The sequence below is a fragment of the Neomonachus schauinslandi genome, chromosome 4 (assembly GCF_002201575.2).
Source record: "Neomonachus schauinslandi chromosome 4, ASM220157v2, whole genome shotgun sequence".
Taxonomy (NCBI): Eukaryota; Metazoa; Chordata; class Mammalia; order Carnivora; family Phocidae; genus Neomonachus; species Neomonachus schauinslandi.
The window spans coordinates 77,710,418-77,724,811 of record NC_058406.1 but is presented as its reverse complement, the minus strand read 5'-3'; the positions used below and the strand labels follow the sequence as shown (position 1 = coordinate 77,724,811).

Below are 14,394 nucleotides of genomic sequence, written 5' to 3'. Positions count from 1 at the left end.
GGGCTGGTCCCCGGGAATGCTGACTTGGCCTTTTGAGGGAACCGTGTTTTCTAGCTGTGGTAGGAAACTCTGCCACCCCTTCCCTCTCCCTTCCTTTTCCTGCTTTTACTGATTGTTAGCTCTCACCAGGAGTAACCGTGGCTTCTGGTTGGTGCAGGGTGTTCAACCAGAGGAGAAAAGGCTCTGGAAAGGACGGAACCCGTAACAGAGGAAATGGAGGATCCGGAACACCCAGAAGGAATAAAAGGTAAAAAAAAAAATAAATAAAGAACGCAGAGCATAGGCAAGGAGAAGTGCAGAGTACTGTAAAAGGATGGAGCAAAACACTTCATGACTGGGGTGCAGCAGACCCCAGGAAACAGACTCTTTTGACAGGGGTTAAACCTGGTAGCTTCTCAAGGGCCGAGACGCACGTGTGTGGAATGAATGGTCCAGCCAGACATTAACGCATATTTCCTGGAGAAAGCAAATCCCAAGTATGTGGTGTGTTTGTGCCCTTGTTAGGCAAGTCCCAAGTGAGTTGCACAAATGTGCTGACTTCCGAGGATTTAGCCAGAACAATAACTTGGGTCACTGGGACTTAAAGCGGATATGAGCTATAAGGAAAGACAAAAATAAATGCTTCTGTGCACAGGAGGAAGGAGTCTAGTGGAGCTGACTACACTTCATTCGTGGTTTACATATCTACAGGCCCATTCATTCAAACCATCAAAAGCCTTTCCTGACTGTGGAAGTTACCTAATAATTCCTGAAGTAAAGAATTAGGTTTGCAAGTATTCCCGGGCTTTGCCTTCCTTACCTTCTCTCCTAGACCAGTTCTGTACGTCTCCCCATGTTCTCCCTTCCCTAAACATATGTGCTTCTCTGTGAATGTTAAAATGCTCTTGCTATCCCCTCCTCTGGACTTTGCCTGCCACTGCTTGAGAGGGTCCGGCCCCCAGGCCTCTGGCCCAACCAAGGTGCCGTTTCACAAAGCTGAGGTCAGTGACCTCTGGCTCCTCGGAGAGTTGGGCTGCAGTCAACAGTGTCTCTGGCATGGCCCTCCCAGCGTGGAGTTCCAAGGCCAAAATCAGATGGCTGGGCCCGATTCCATCTTAGTTACAGGAAAGACCAGAAGACACACATAGGAGAAGGATGTTGTTTTGCAGGGGAGTCAATGCTCAGAGCCTACAATGTTCACAAAGTAAGTGGTACTGTACAAGGTGAACTCAAGCAGAGGGGGACTGGAGGTTGGGAGAAGTGGACAGCATGGTCACAAGGATCTGCACTGGAAAGGCATGGATGAGTGGAGGTGTGGAGTTGGAGGGGCAGTGATGAGAAAGAGTAGACTGTCCTACCCAGTGACTGAGAAGTCCACTTTAGGCAAAGTTAACACAAAGGCTTGAGCCAAGGTAACCAGGAGAAGGGCGGTTACAAGAGTGGACATGGGAGAGTCTGAGGGAAAGTTATGTTTTGGGAGGAAGATAAGGAGCCTGAGCTGACACCAGAATGTGGGACTGTTGGAAATGACAGCCTGGGCTGAAGATTGAGCTTCGGGCTAACTCTCCATATATACAGTGAGTGCACTCTGGGTTTGAATTCCAGCTCTGCTGTTCATGAGCTGTGTGACCTTGATTGGATATTTGATGTCTCTGTGCCTTAGGTTTCCCCATCTTTAAAAATGGGCATAATAACATCTGTCCCCACGGAGCTGTTATAAGGGTAAAATGAGGTAATCCATATAAAGCACTTAAACAAAGCCTGGCACATAGTACCACTTAATAAATGTTAGGTACTATTATTACCATGATTATTTTGTAGTCAGCCTTACAAAGTCACAGCCAAAGCCATCGGGGCAAAAGACAGTGGTCTGAAGAGCAAGCCTTGGGGAATGTGTACATGACAGCATTATACTTACATCATGTTCATTTTTTTCCTCCAAGACTCCTTCTTTGAACGTGAACTTCCAGGCTTGATTCCTGGGGTATGTGTGAAAAATCTGGTGAAGATTTTTGAGCCCTACAGCAGACCAGCCGTGGACCGTCTTAACATTACCTTCTACGAGAACCAGATCACCGCGTTCCTTGGTCACAATGGAGCAGGGAAAACTACCACCTTGTGAGTTTTCGGGCAAAGAGCCTGGATTACTCTTCTATCCTGTTATTTTCTGGCTCTGTTCTGCCCCATTAGCTGCAGTCTACTCTTTCCCACTGAGTATTAGTGACAAAAATGTACTATGTATTTGTGTCCCAAGAACGTGTAAAGCATACTATAGTATTTAGAGCTCATTCATGTACGTTGTTTTATTTGATCCTCACAAGAAGTGGGAAAGGGAGTTGAAGTAAGTTTACTGCCCCCTTTGTGTGCTGGGGAAGTGGACATCTAGAGAGTTGAAGTGACTTTCTGGTGTCACCAACTTGTAATGGTTCAGTGAGGGCAAGAGCCAGGTCTTTTCAGTTGTCTGGTCTCTGACACTGTGAGCCTGTCTGCCCATCCCCAACCTCTCCAGTGTTATTACCATCAGTGATGGTGCTAAAGTCATAGCCATCACCATCACACGCCCTTGGTCCATAGAGTACTACTTATTTCCAAAGAGGATTCCTTTACCGATCTGTTTTGGAGAAAGTAAAAAGGGTGTGCTCCCTAGAGGGGCCTATGAGGTAATCACCTGGCAATTGGAAGATAAAGTTCAAGGAAGATGCAAGCTCTGCATAGAAAGGTCAGGAAGCTCTCCTTGTTTTTTAAGGGATCAGAGCGCCATCTGCTGAGAAGGAGAACGTGGCTAGCTAAGGTTTCCCAAGGAGTGTCAGAGACAGTCCTCTCAGGGGGTCGGGAAGCCGTGTGATAGTGGTCTTCAAGTCCTTTGACCTCGTACAGAGCACCAGGAAAGATCAGCAGTATACACCCTACGTTGGAATGTTCTCTGAGGGAGGTTCAGTGTGAGTGGAATGTGGGGCAGGTGCCATTATATTTGATTCTGTTTCCCTCTAGTGGTTGATCAACAGAGATTTCAGCTTCTAAGTACAAGTTCAGATAACCTGAGATTGTATCTGAATTCAGGGACAGAGCTGGCTGGGCCAGGCAGCAATATATCCAACTGATTGCTCACCTTGTTAACTAATATGGTCAGAAAGCCCAGAGCACCACCCAAGACCTCAGGGCTTCTCAAGGCAAACACATTACTTCATCGACTGCTGAAAATGCAACTTCCCCTGGGAGGTGAACACACTGTTTAATAAAAATAGTAATAATACTTTTTTTTATTTAAAGATTTTATTTATTTGAGAGAGAGAGAGAATGAGAGAGAGAGTATGAGAGGGGGGAGGGTCAGAGGTAGAAGGAGACTCCCCGCTGAGCAGGGAGCCCGATGTGGGACTTGATCCTGGGACTCCAGGATCATGACCGGAGCCGAAGGCAGCCACTTAACCGACTGAGCCATCCAGGGGCCCTAAAAATAGTAATAATACTTTTGAGCTTTACTTTATGCTGGCACAGTTCTAAGTGCTTTACAAGTGTAAACTCATTTAATCCTCACAACAAACCCATGAGGTGGGCATCATTATTTCTCATTTTACCAAAAAAAAGGCCAACATGGATATTGAGCTTTTTGTTTTGAATCCAAAAATGATATTGTTGGTGGTAATTCCTCTGCCTGCCTTCAATCACTTAATCAACAAATACATACTGAATGCCTGAGCTCTCATTAAGATCCTTCCCTATGCTTTGTAATAATGATATCAGGCATATATTGACCTATACGCACTGCACACCTTTAATTGAGCCCCTACAGCACCAGGAGTGGTGATGACTGAGCTGGGAGGGATGTTCTGTAGTGAATGTTCTGCAGCTGGGAACCCTGAGGACCCATCAGTGCCCGCCTGGGGCCCTAGGAAGTAAATAGAAGCAGAGAAGGCAGAAGTGGTCATCCACAGTAGGGGCTGGATCATCCACAGTAGATGCTTAGAAGCATCTAAGGCCTGTATGGGAACCTGTTGGTCCCCACAGCTAATAATGGTTTGGTTTCAATTGAGAGCCAATGCAGGAGTCACTGTGAGAGTCCTCAGCAACGCTGGAGTGGGGGTACTGCTCAAGGTCATCTTTTCTGTCACTGACTCCTGCATTTGACAGGTCCATCCTGACGGGTCTGTTGCCCCCAACATCAGGGACTGTGCTCATTGGGGGAAAGGACATTGAAACCAGCCTGGATGCAGTCCGGCAGAGTCTTGGCATGTGTCCACAGCACAACATCCTATTCCACCAGTAAGTAGAACAGGAACTGAGACCCTCTCCATGCCTTATTCCCACCCTGACCACCCCCCCAACACACATGTTCTCTACGGCTGAGCTCAAGGATGCCAGTTCTGGGGGCAGGAGGCAGTATTCTTGTTTGGTTTCCCCGTGTTCAAGGTCCCTGGTCCTTCCTGCTATGAGAGGTATCCTTCAGAAACTCAGACTATGCCTCTGGCACTGGGAGCTGAGGTCTGCCCCCTCAGAAGAGTAATGCCCCCCGCTCTCGGACAGGGTGGCCCATCCTGGGGCCCCTCGCTCAACCCTGAAATACTCCCTCCCAGGGACCAAGAGAGGAGACCATTGTTCCTTTTTTCACTCTTAAGCCAGGCACTAAAAACTGACTTTTCAGGAGGCTTTTCAGTTGCTTTTTCCCCAAATTTTTACTTATTACTTAAAAAGTGATATATACTAATTAAAGAAAGGAAGGGAGGAAATACAGATTAAAAGAAGAAAACAGAAGTCATCTGTAATTTCACCATCCAGAGATAACCACAGTTCACACCTTGGTATATGATTTTTCAGAACTTTCTCCTATGCATGTATAGATACATTATTTAACATTATAAAGGAGAGTAAAACTCTGCATACAGTTTTGTAATCTTCCATTTTTAAAGCAATTGTGTTTTTTTCACTCAAGATATCATGAACATCTTTTCATGTCATTACATATTCTTCAATAAAATAATTTTTATGTTTATATATTATGCCATTATATAAATGTACTGTCCCCTCTTATTAGATATTTAGCAGGATCTGGGTTTTCTTTTGGTTTTTGTTTTTTATTTTTTGGTATTATAAACAGCACCATGATGAACATCTTCATTGCTAAAACTTTGTGCTCATCCTTAATTGTTCCTATAAGGTGAATCATTAGAGGTGGAATTGCTGAGCCCATTGCCTCTCTCATTGCTCTGTCCCCTAGCCTCACAGTGGCTGAACACATCCTGTTCTATGCCCAGCTGAAAGGGAAGTCCTGGGAAGAGGCCCAGCTGGAGATGGAAGCCATGTTGGAGGACACAGGCCTCCACCACAAGAGGAACGAAGAAGCTCAGGATCTATCAGGTGCTTGGTATTGGAAAAAGACAGGGCTACGGATGGCAAATCCATTGTCTTCCAGGACACTGGCAGAAGGGGAGGCTTCTAAGAAACCTCCTAAGAGGTGGAGCACTTCTATAAAATTACTCTGTGCACCTAAGAGCAACCCACCTCTCGATCATTTCCCGCATGGAACCCTATCTTGTAGCCGCCTGGGCTGTATTTGTTCTGACGTTCGTGGGTTTCAACTAAGATGTGAGAACAGCCTTCAAATGGTCTTATCTGCTTCTGCATTTCTGCATTTCATGCCTTTTCTGCATTTAAAGAGGCCTGTACACCACTAGGGTTTGAACACTGTACAAACCTCTAAGGAGGCAACATCAAGCTGCTGCTGGAAGGCACGCCACCCCCACCCCACCCCTTACACCACCAGCCCTGGGCCTTTCTCCTCTGGTCCTCCACAGCCCTTGTGACTCTGTTGTCTTGTACCGACCTCTAGGTGGCATGCAGAGGAAGCTGTCTGTTGCCATTGCCTTCGTGGGAGGTGCCAAGGTTGTCATTCTGGATGAGCCCACCTCAGGGGTGGACCCCTACTCAAGACGCTCAATTTGGGACCTGCTCCTGAAGTACCGCTCAGGTAATGGCCTCTGCTCGGTGCCCTGTGCTCTCACCCAGCCTTTGTCTGTGACCCCCGCTCTCACCGTGGTGCTTTGGAACTGAGCATACTTAACAGCCATAACTACACTCTGACAGAATTGAGCAGTGACTTGAATGAATCCGAGTTCCAGGGGAAGCGTCCTGAAATGTTTACACCAATAAAGACAGGGAGTCACTAATGGAGCAGCCTACTTCCCCAAATATTCTAAAAGGTTCTCTCAGCCTGCAGCCCTTCTGTCTGGAACAAGGCATGCAGCTCTAGGCAAAATTCCTCTTTGACTAAGAGTCAAAACCAAGTCACATGCAGACATCCCAGGAAACTCCGTAGCTGTCAGATGACCATTAGGACCAGGTGTGTGGGTGACGTGCATGTGTCCCGTGCTCCAGAGGACTACAGCAGATAGCAGTGTCTCAAAATGGGACGGGCTTCCCTCTATCCCAGCACCTTCTAACCCGAGGGTGCAGATCCAGAAAGATGGCAGGCAGAGCTCAGAGGGCCCATGAATGTGATGGCGTGACTCGGTCCCACGATCAGTTTGCCATCCTGGAATCCTCGTTACCATTTTCTTTTCATGACATTTCCCATTGGTTTCAAAGTATGTGTGTGTTCTTTGCGAAGATTATAAGTGCAGTACTTAATGATCCAGAGAATATACATATGGAACTCAACAGATGCCGACTAACTGTAATAAATAGGTCCCCTACACAGTGATTTATTGGAAGCAGGTCCAATGCCAGATGAAGAGATACTGTATGTGACAGTGCTTAACAGCAAGCAGGGTGCTATAAAACGTCAGCTGCTGTTGTTCTTATTCTAGTATTCTGGACTTTGCTGCAAAATACTTGTTTTTATTGATCCACTTCCAGTTTTTATGCCCGTGTCACAGGGAGATTGCTCTGCATCCTCTCCGCACCGCCCTGCCCATGCCTGCCCGGTGATCCCCTGACCTCTGCCTTTGCAGGCAGAACCATCATCATGTCCACTCACCATATGGACGAGGCCGACCTCCTCGGGGACCGCATCGCCATCATTTCCCAGGGAAGGCTCTACTGCTCGGGCACCCCGCTCTTCCTGAAGAGCTGCTTTGGCACGGGCTTCTACTTAACCTTGGTGCGCAAGATGAAAAACATCCAGAACCAAAGAGCAGGCTGTGAGGTATGCACGTGCCCGGGGAAGGAGTCCGTGTTGGGTCAGAAGAAGCACACGGCGTGGTGCTGCCATGCCCGGCGTCTCCACCCCAGTCAGGCTCTAGCGGCCAGAATCTACTTCTTTGTTTCTGAAACTCTTTGCAGATTTTGATAAATGGATGTTGCGAACCCTCCTCCAGAGATGCTTTACCCCAAATGAAATGAGCTGAGATTATGGTACTCCAGAACCCTACACACACATGTGGTGTGCCGCCACTCAGAAGCGTCTCAGGCTGGGCACGCTGGGAAGGAGAGTGGCTTTTGAAGCTTCCCATGTTTCATTCCAGTGTTTATGTTCCCTAACTCAACCGAAAGTCCACTGGGAAATGAAAGCCAAGGAAAGGCCTTCTTGGGAACTATCAGCTGAAAATGATGAAGCCAGACAATACCCATTAGCGGAGACCCCCCTCAGCATTGTCAGGAGACCAGGTTCGGGTCTGGGTAGCAGCGAGGTGGAGGACTGTGTCATCCCAGGCAAATTCCTTAATTGCTTATCAGTGTTGGTTTCTTTGCACGCAGAAAACGAAACTGATCAGCTCTGCTCCTGCTTGTCAGGGACGTGGAGACGATAAGTGAGAGAAAGCATTATGAACGTCCTCTGGCCTCCTCGAGACTAGGCACTGCTCCTGTTCGAGTGATCGGGCTGGTTACTTTGTAGCATGACCTAGGCCTCCGGCTTTGTAGTGTAAGGGTTGGGTGTCTCCAGGTTTTCCTGTCCTGGGTAGGCTTCTACAGGCCAGCGTGCATCCACGGGGACAGAGGAGCAGAATGTCCTGCACAGGCCGACCTACAGCTGTCATATGATAATGACAAGCCAAGGGTGTCCTTTGAGGTGCTATTACTCTCTGTGCCTGACTCACACACTCTCCGCGATAAAATCAAATAGCCACACCCTCAGAATGCTCACATGAAGTAATATATTAAAGTGGGGGGGCAAAATTTATTGACCAGTTTTGGCAGCAAGAAACAAATGAGGCGCAGTGGGGATAGCAGTCGGCATCAGGGAGATGCGGTCGTTCAAGTGACTGACGCCCGTCTGTTGTAGGCGACCTGCAGCTGTGCATCTGAGGGTTTCTCCGGCAGGTGTCCAGCCCACATAGATGAGATGACTCCGGAACAAGTCTTGGACGGTACGCACTGGGGCAGGCTGTGTCTTGGTTCTTGTCTGGCGATCATCTCTCGATATGGTTGGGTGTATCCTGTTGTCAAACGTTTTAATGGGAGAAAAGAGAACACTGTGCATTTCTCAAGCCCTTGGTCATGCAGTTACTCATCTTTCTCTTTGACCTTCTTTGTCCTCCATTCCCAGAGGGACTTTAAAAGCCCCGGGCCTAAGGGCCTCCTCGCTTAATTAAGGAATCCAGTGTTTGTTCACTCCTCGTCCTAGCCCTGTTAAGCCTCCTTTCCTGGGTCCTTCTGCCCTGGCTCCAGGCAGCATTACTTAAGTGTCTGGAGAAGGGCTACTGTAGGTGCCAGGTGAGGCCCTCGGGTGAAGCCATGGTAACATACAGCTCCCAGAGTGAACTTTTCCAGACAGTCAGAATGTACGGAGTGGATGCCAAGTCACACATCCTTGTTACACTCCTGACTTTCCCTCAGCGTCCCAACTTCCCAGCAGTTCTCCCTTGAGTTAGAGTGTGTGAAACCTCGTCGGGGGCACCCCCACCTCCAGGGAGCTGCAGAAGAGAGGCTCTCACTGTATGCACCCATCCCAAGGGATCTGACCTCAGGGACCCAGAGTACTTGCCAACAACTCTTGCTGTCCTCCATGAAGGCCCACTTCCATCCAGCCTCTGGGGTGTCTTTGCAAATGGAAGACCACACACCCCATATCCCTAAGAGGGAGCAAAATGAAACCTGTGTACTGACCCAGGTTGATGACAAGGGGGAAACTATCTGCTCAGCAAAGAAAAAACAAAGTTCTCTATTTAGTACAATTTTTTTTCTAAATCTGGAGAATTTACTGACTAAAATCTAGTGAAACAGGAAAACTAGACACTATTTACATACCGTGCTTGAAATTTGAGGGAAAATGCCCAGGTCCGCATCACATCCACTCTCTTGCCCACTCTTTGCACGGACAGAACCTGTGGCGCATAGGAACACATCCTTTCAGGGTGACAGCTCTGTATCTTTCCCCTAGCCTGCCTTGCCGTGGGTCTCTCCCTGCTTGCTGGAGCTCCCTCCCAGGAGGAATCTTGGTCAAGACATTGATAGTTTTTAAAAACCAATACAGTGATGCACCAAAATCAAGTTGGAAACAGGGCCTGCTGACTGGAGTAATTTTTTTTAATATTCCTTTATTTCTAAACAAATGTTTATTTATTTATTTTGCTATAAGAGGGATGCTGTGAACTGTAGGAAGCACAGTAAGTTGTTATGCCCCAAATAAGAGAAAGAAGATCATTCTGCTCCCTAGTTATTTCCTCGCAAGGCTTTCCCCTCTCACACAACCATGCACCACACAAACGCGCAGACCTCCCTGCCAGAGGCTGCAAGCCTGCAGCCCTCCAGGACTCCCCCTGGAAGGCTGACACATATGACTAAGACACAATTCCTGGGAATCCAGCAGCTTCGGGCTCGATTTCCTTCCTCAGAGAACAATGCACATGACCCCTGGAGAGCTGTTTAGGGCAAAGCTGCTTCCTCACCCAAGGAGCCCTCCAGCCCCTGTGTGAAGTCATCCCAGAGCTAAAGACAATTGAGTCCACTTTGTGAATCTGACATAAAACAAGGCTTCCAGTCCAGCTTGAGAGAAAGACATGGATTGAAAGCCATGAAATCCCTCCACATGGGTCATTTTTAAAACAAAGAAAGCAAAGAACCCACCAGGTGGCCCTAATTGAGAGGACTGCTTGGCAGAAATGCACGAGACCTGGGTTCTGAGTCCCTAGAATCCTTCTCCCTTTGACCTGCTTCTCAAGATAATAGGGAACTGTCTCTTCATATACATGCTTTAAAATTTTTCAATCAGATGTTTAATTTCAAAGTAATACATGCTTATGCATAAAATTCAATTCTGACTGTATGAGGGTGTAGGGTAAATACTTGTTACTGGACACTTCCTCACACCCCATGTTGTACACCCTACACTCCATCCCCCCAGCCCCAGTCTCACTCCACAGCTTCTTGATCCCCTTCAGCATTTCCTGAGATCAAGGTGTTAAGGTTGGTTAGTTTGTTCGTTGGAGGAGGCAGGTGCATTCCCAAGGGAAATGGCACATTCCTTCAAAGAGTTAGAGCAGTCATTGGTGTGTGATTTAGGAAGGGGAGTTCTTCTTCAGCTTGGGCACCAGTCCCAGGTATGCATCTTGGGCAAGTCACCTATAGCTCGGGCCAGACAAGGAAAATGAAAGGAACTTTGACTTAACCTTCAGGCTTATGGTGAATAAGAATGAGCAACAATAATGATAAGAGCTTTCTTACTAGAGATGATGTTCATAATTAACAGTAGCAGCTAATACTTACCTAGGCGCCAGACATGTCCTTCTAAGTGTTTTGTGTGTATTAATTCATCCAGTCCTCATAAATAACAGTAAAGTGGGTGGGTGCCATTATTTTCCCCTTTGAACCGATGAAAAAAAAGAGGGTATGACCTGCGTGATGTTACATAGCTTGCAAGGGACAGACCATTTGATTGCACAAAGGAGAAAACTGGCAGGGGAACATTACATGACCTTGCCAGGTTGGCCCAGCTAGTTAGTGGGGAGTGCTGTTAGTGCTTCCCTCTCCCTCTCCCTCTCCCTCTCCCTCTCAGTGCCCTTCACTGGGCCAGCTAAGCTAAAACGGACAGGAGGCAGCATTAGTCCTCTGCAGGAGTCAGTAGGCCCCTTCCTCAAATGGGAAGCGGAAGAAAGTAGGGGATGTGAGCAGGCTTACCGACTCCCAGGTTCAGTTCTGGAAGACAGAGTTGATGTCAGTCTCTCTCTCTTTTTTTGTCCTAGGAGATGTGAATGAGCTGATGGATATGGTACAACACCATGTTCCAGAGGCAAAGCTGGTGGAATGCATTGGTCAAGAACTTATCTTCCTTCTTCCAAATAAGAATCTCAAGCAGAGAGCATACACCAGCCTTTTCAGAGAGCTCGAGGGCACACTAGCCGACCTGGGGCTCAGCAGTTTTGGAATTTCTGACACTCCCCTGGAAGAGGTAAGGCAGAGATTCCAGCTGGCTCCCCTCAGGTAGCAGAAAATGTGGTTCTTTGCAGAAGTCTAATATCAGGGGGACGTTTTATAAAAGCAAAAAGCTGTAACTCCCCACCCAACCATAGCAACAATCTTCATTTTTGGCTCACTTCTTCATGCCTCTGTCCATCCAGAAACATGTTTCATGTAGCTGTGGTCACTATGTGCACACACTTTTATATTTATAGACAACTGTGTTCTTAGATAAATCACAATATATTTTCCTTCCATTATGAAGCAGCACCCAACAAAACTGAGCTTGGGTTAGATTTTTTTCTGAGAATGGAATGCCTAAACCAAATGCTCTCTTTTTCCTTTCTTGACAGATTTTTCTGAAGGTCACGGAGGATTCTGACTCAGGACCTCTGTTTACTGGTATGGTTCCAGAGTGTGTTCCCTCACCACACTCCCCAAGCTCTGTATTGAAAATCTAAGGAAAATTTCATGAAGCAACAAAGCAGGCAAATACTCCTCCATTGTATTTATCTGACCCCCAAATAACACACATTTTGCATTCTTGGTTCCTTTAAATGACAAATGTAATTAGGTCTGGGTGCAAAGACTAGATGAATCAGGATTCTTAAGGAGGTCAGGCTGGGAGCTTCACCACCCCCAAGTTTCTCATCCCACTTTCGGGTCTCCTATACCTGCCACATCACCATCCTCATCTGCTCCTCTTATCTCCACCGGGCCTCTGATCCACTCCTGTCTGGTCTGCATGAGTGACAGCCCACAGAGTCCCTAGAGATAATGGTGACAGTGAATACAACCCAGATACCAGCTGGGATCTTCTGGCCTCTTTGAAATAGAGATAAAATTATTCTGAGCCTTCATTTAGTGCCCTATGGAACTTTGCAACTGTGGAGGCCATAACTGCATAATTGCTGTGGATTTGGGGGTCTCTCTTCTACATGTGTGAGCCTGGGCCCCAACTAGCCCGTTCCGTGATTTCTACCAAAATTCCAGAGCCACAGAAAGCGTTCATGAGTGAATTTCCTGTGGAGGATAGGGGATAGGGAGATGGACATGCAGGCAGGATTACCTGCCATGACCCAGGCCGCTTCTGATAGAATAATAGGCATCCTCCCACACTGATAAAATCCTCTATCTGCCTCCTCTTTCTCTGCTGTGTTTTTCTCTCTCCTGCTCATGGGCAAAGCTGCATGCCATTCTCCTTCGATGCCTTGGGCTCCCGCTATTGGTTACTTTTTCTACTCAGTAGAGAAATACCACAGTATTTTCCTGTGCAAAGACAATTTCCTCCCTGTGAAGTTTCTGATGCCAACTCTTAAGATACATGGTTTTCATCTTGCTTTGTAAGTGGTCCCAGAAGTCTGTTTATCAGCTATGCCTAGAACTACCAGTGGTCAAATACACCAGCCCAAATGTGCTGCCTGGCCCAGGTGAGTCACATGGTAGCCAGAAGAGGTGGGCATCCTGGCAGAGTGGGGAGGGAAGGGCAGTCTGCCGGGGAGGGTGGGAGCAGCCCAGGTGTTCTTTCCAGCTTTATAGACACAGAAATGGAATTCTCCCAGGTCACCCAAAGACAAAGACTTACATTAACCAAGACTTGAAATGAAAATATGCAAATATATATCAGAAGCTATGATGTTTTCAAGAGTTGGGGCTTTCATCAGCACAAAATACTCCTTAATAATTAGATCTTCTCAGGAGAATAAATTGGACATCAGAAGACTGGTCAGCCCGGGCATAGAATAGGATGTTCCAAAGAGACATACAGGGATAGAGGTTAAGAGTGTAGCTGCTAGAGTAGGGCAGATCTCGATAATATGCTCCACAATTTACTAACTGAGTGGCTTTGGGTAAATACTTAGCCTCTTTGTTTTTTTTTTTTTTTTTTTTAATACTTAGCCTCTTTGTACCTCAGATTCCTCATCTGCAAAATGGGGCAATTAATAGTATCCACCTTTTAGGATTGTTGAGAGAATTAAATGAGTTAATACATGCCAAGTTTTAACACAGTATGTGATTTCTGATTAAGATTTAGCAACATCCTAATTTACAAATCATCTTTTACCTCAACCTTGTTTAGCTCTTTATACTTCATGGAGCACGTAACATCCATTGTTTTGATTGTCACTATAATCTCATGAGGCTGCTAAGACAGAAACTGAGCTCACACAGATTGGATGACTTGCCTTAAAATCAACAGGCTTCTGAGTCTTATTCCCTGGTTTTAGCTCTCAAACTAGGACCAAGTCCACACTCTCACTGTGGACCTTTTCCCATTTTTCAGATGGCTAAATGCATTTTTTAATTGGCTCCATTTTAGAGGATGACAGTTTCTGATCTTATCTCCAAAGTCTGAAGGAACTTGTAGGTATCCATTGGGGTCCCAAGTTTCAAGGTACCAAAAGGGTCAGTGCAGCCTCTAAAGCTGTGGCTCACAGCCAGTGACCACTAGAGGGCAACAGAAAGCCAGGAACAAACAGGGTTCTGACTGCCCTCAGCTGGCGCCCTCCGCTCTGGCCTCCACAGTGGGCTCCAGTCTGGATGGGGCATCAGAGAGAGAGCAAAGCTCATGGGATAGACATGAGGAAAGGCAGCAGGATCCTACCAGAGGGAGGACCAGCCACAGCACACATCACATCTGAGCCCACGGGGCACCTTGGTGGCTCAGTCAATTAAGCATCCGACTCTTGGTTTCAGCTGGGGTCATGATCTCAGGGTCCTGGGATCTGGAACCCCGCATTGGGCTGCCCACTTAGTAGGGAGTCTGCTTCTTCTCTCCCTCTCCTTCTGCCCCTCCCCCTGCCCGCACTCTCACTCTATCTCTAAAATAAACAAATCTTAAAAAAAAAAAAAAAAAAAAAAACCCAGATCAGGGAAAGGAGGCGGGAGAACTGGGGCTCTGGCACCAGGTCATGAGTGAGGCTGCAGAAGCCAGGATGCTGCGTTGCAGGTGCCTGTGAGTGTTAGCTGAAAGGGTGACTGGGCTTGCGGCTGCCCTTGTGCTGGGGGACTTTAGGATGGGTTAAGAAAGCAGCTGGGGACCAACCAGCGGTCCTCTAGGCTCACCCTTTATGTCCAGCAACATGT

General features: G+C 47.1%; 1 protein-coding gene across 1 annotated transcript in view; it reads left to right on the top strand.

The window, feature by feature from the left end:
- The window catches only part of ABCA4 (ATP binding cassette subfamily A member 4), a 134,258-nt gene that overhangs the window by 68,578 nt on the left and 51,286 nt on the right, over positions 1–14,394 (top strand). The window contains exons 18-26 of the mRNA XM_021690258.1: positions 158–247; positions 1,923–2,097; positions 4,108–4,239; positions 5,192–5,331; positions 5,804–5,941; positions 6,924–7,117; positions 8,195–8,279; positions 11,094–11,299; positions 11,661–11,709. Of these exons, the coding sequence (XP_021545933.1) occupies positions 158–247; positions 1,923–2,097; positions 4,108–4,239; positions 5,192–5,331; positions 5,804–5,941; positions 6,924–7,117; positions 8,195–8,279; positions 11,094–11,299; positions 11,661–11,709 (1,209 nt within the window). The remainder of the gene's footprint in view (positions 1–157; positions 248–1,922; positions 2,098–4,107; positions 4,240–5,191; positions 5,332–5,803; positions 5,942–6,923; positions 7,118–8,194; positions 8,280–11,093; positions 11,300–11,660; positions 11,710–14,394) is intronic.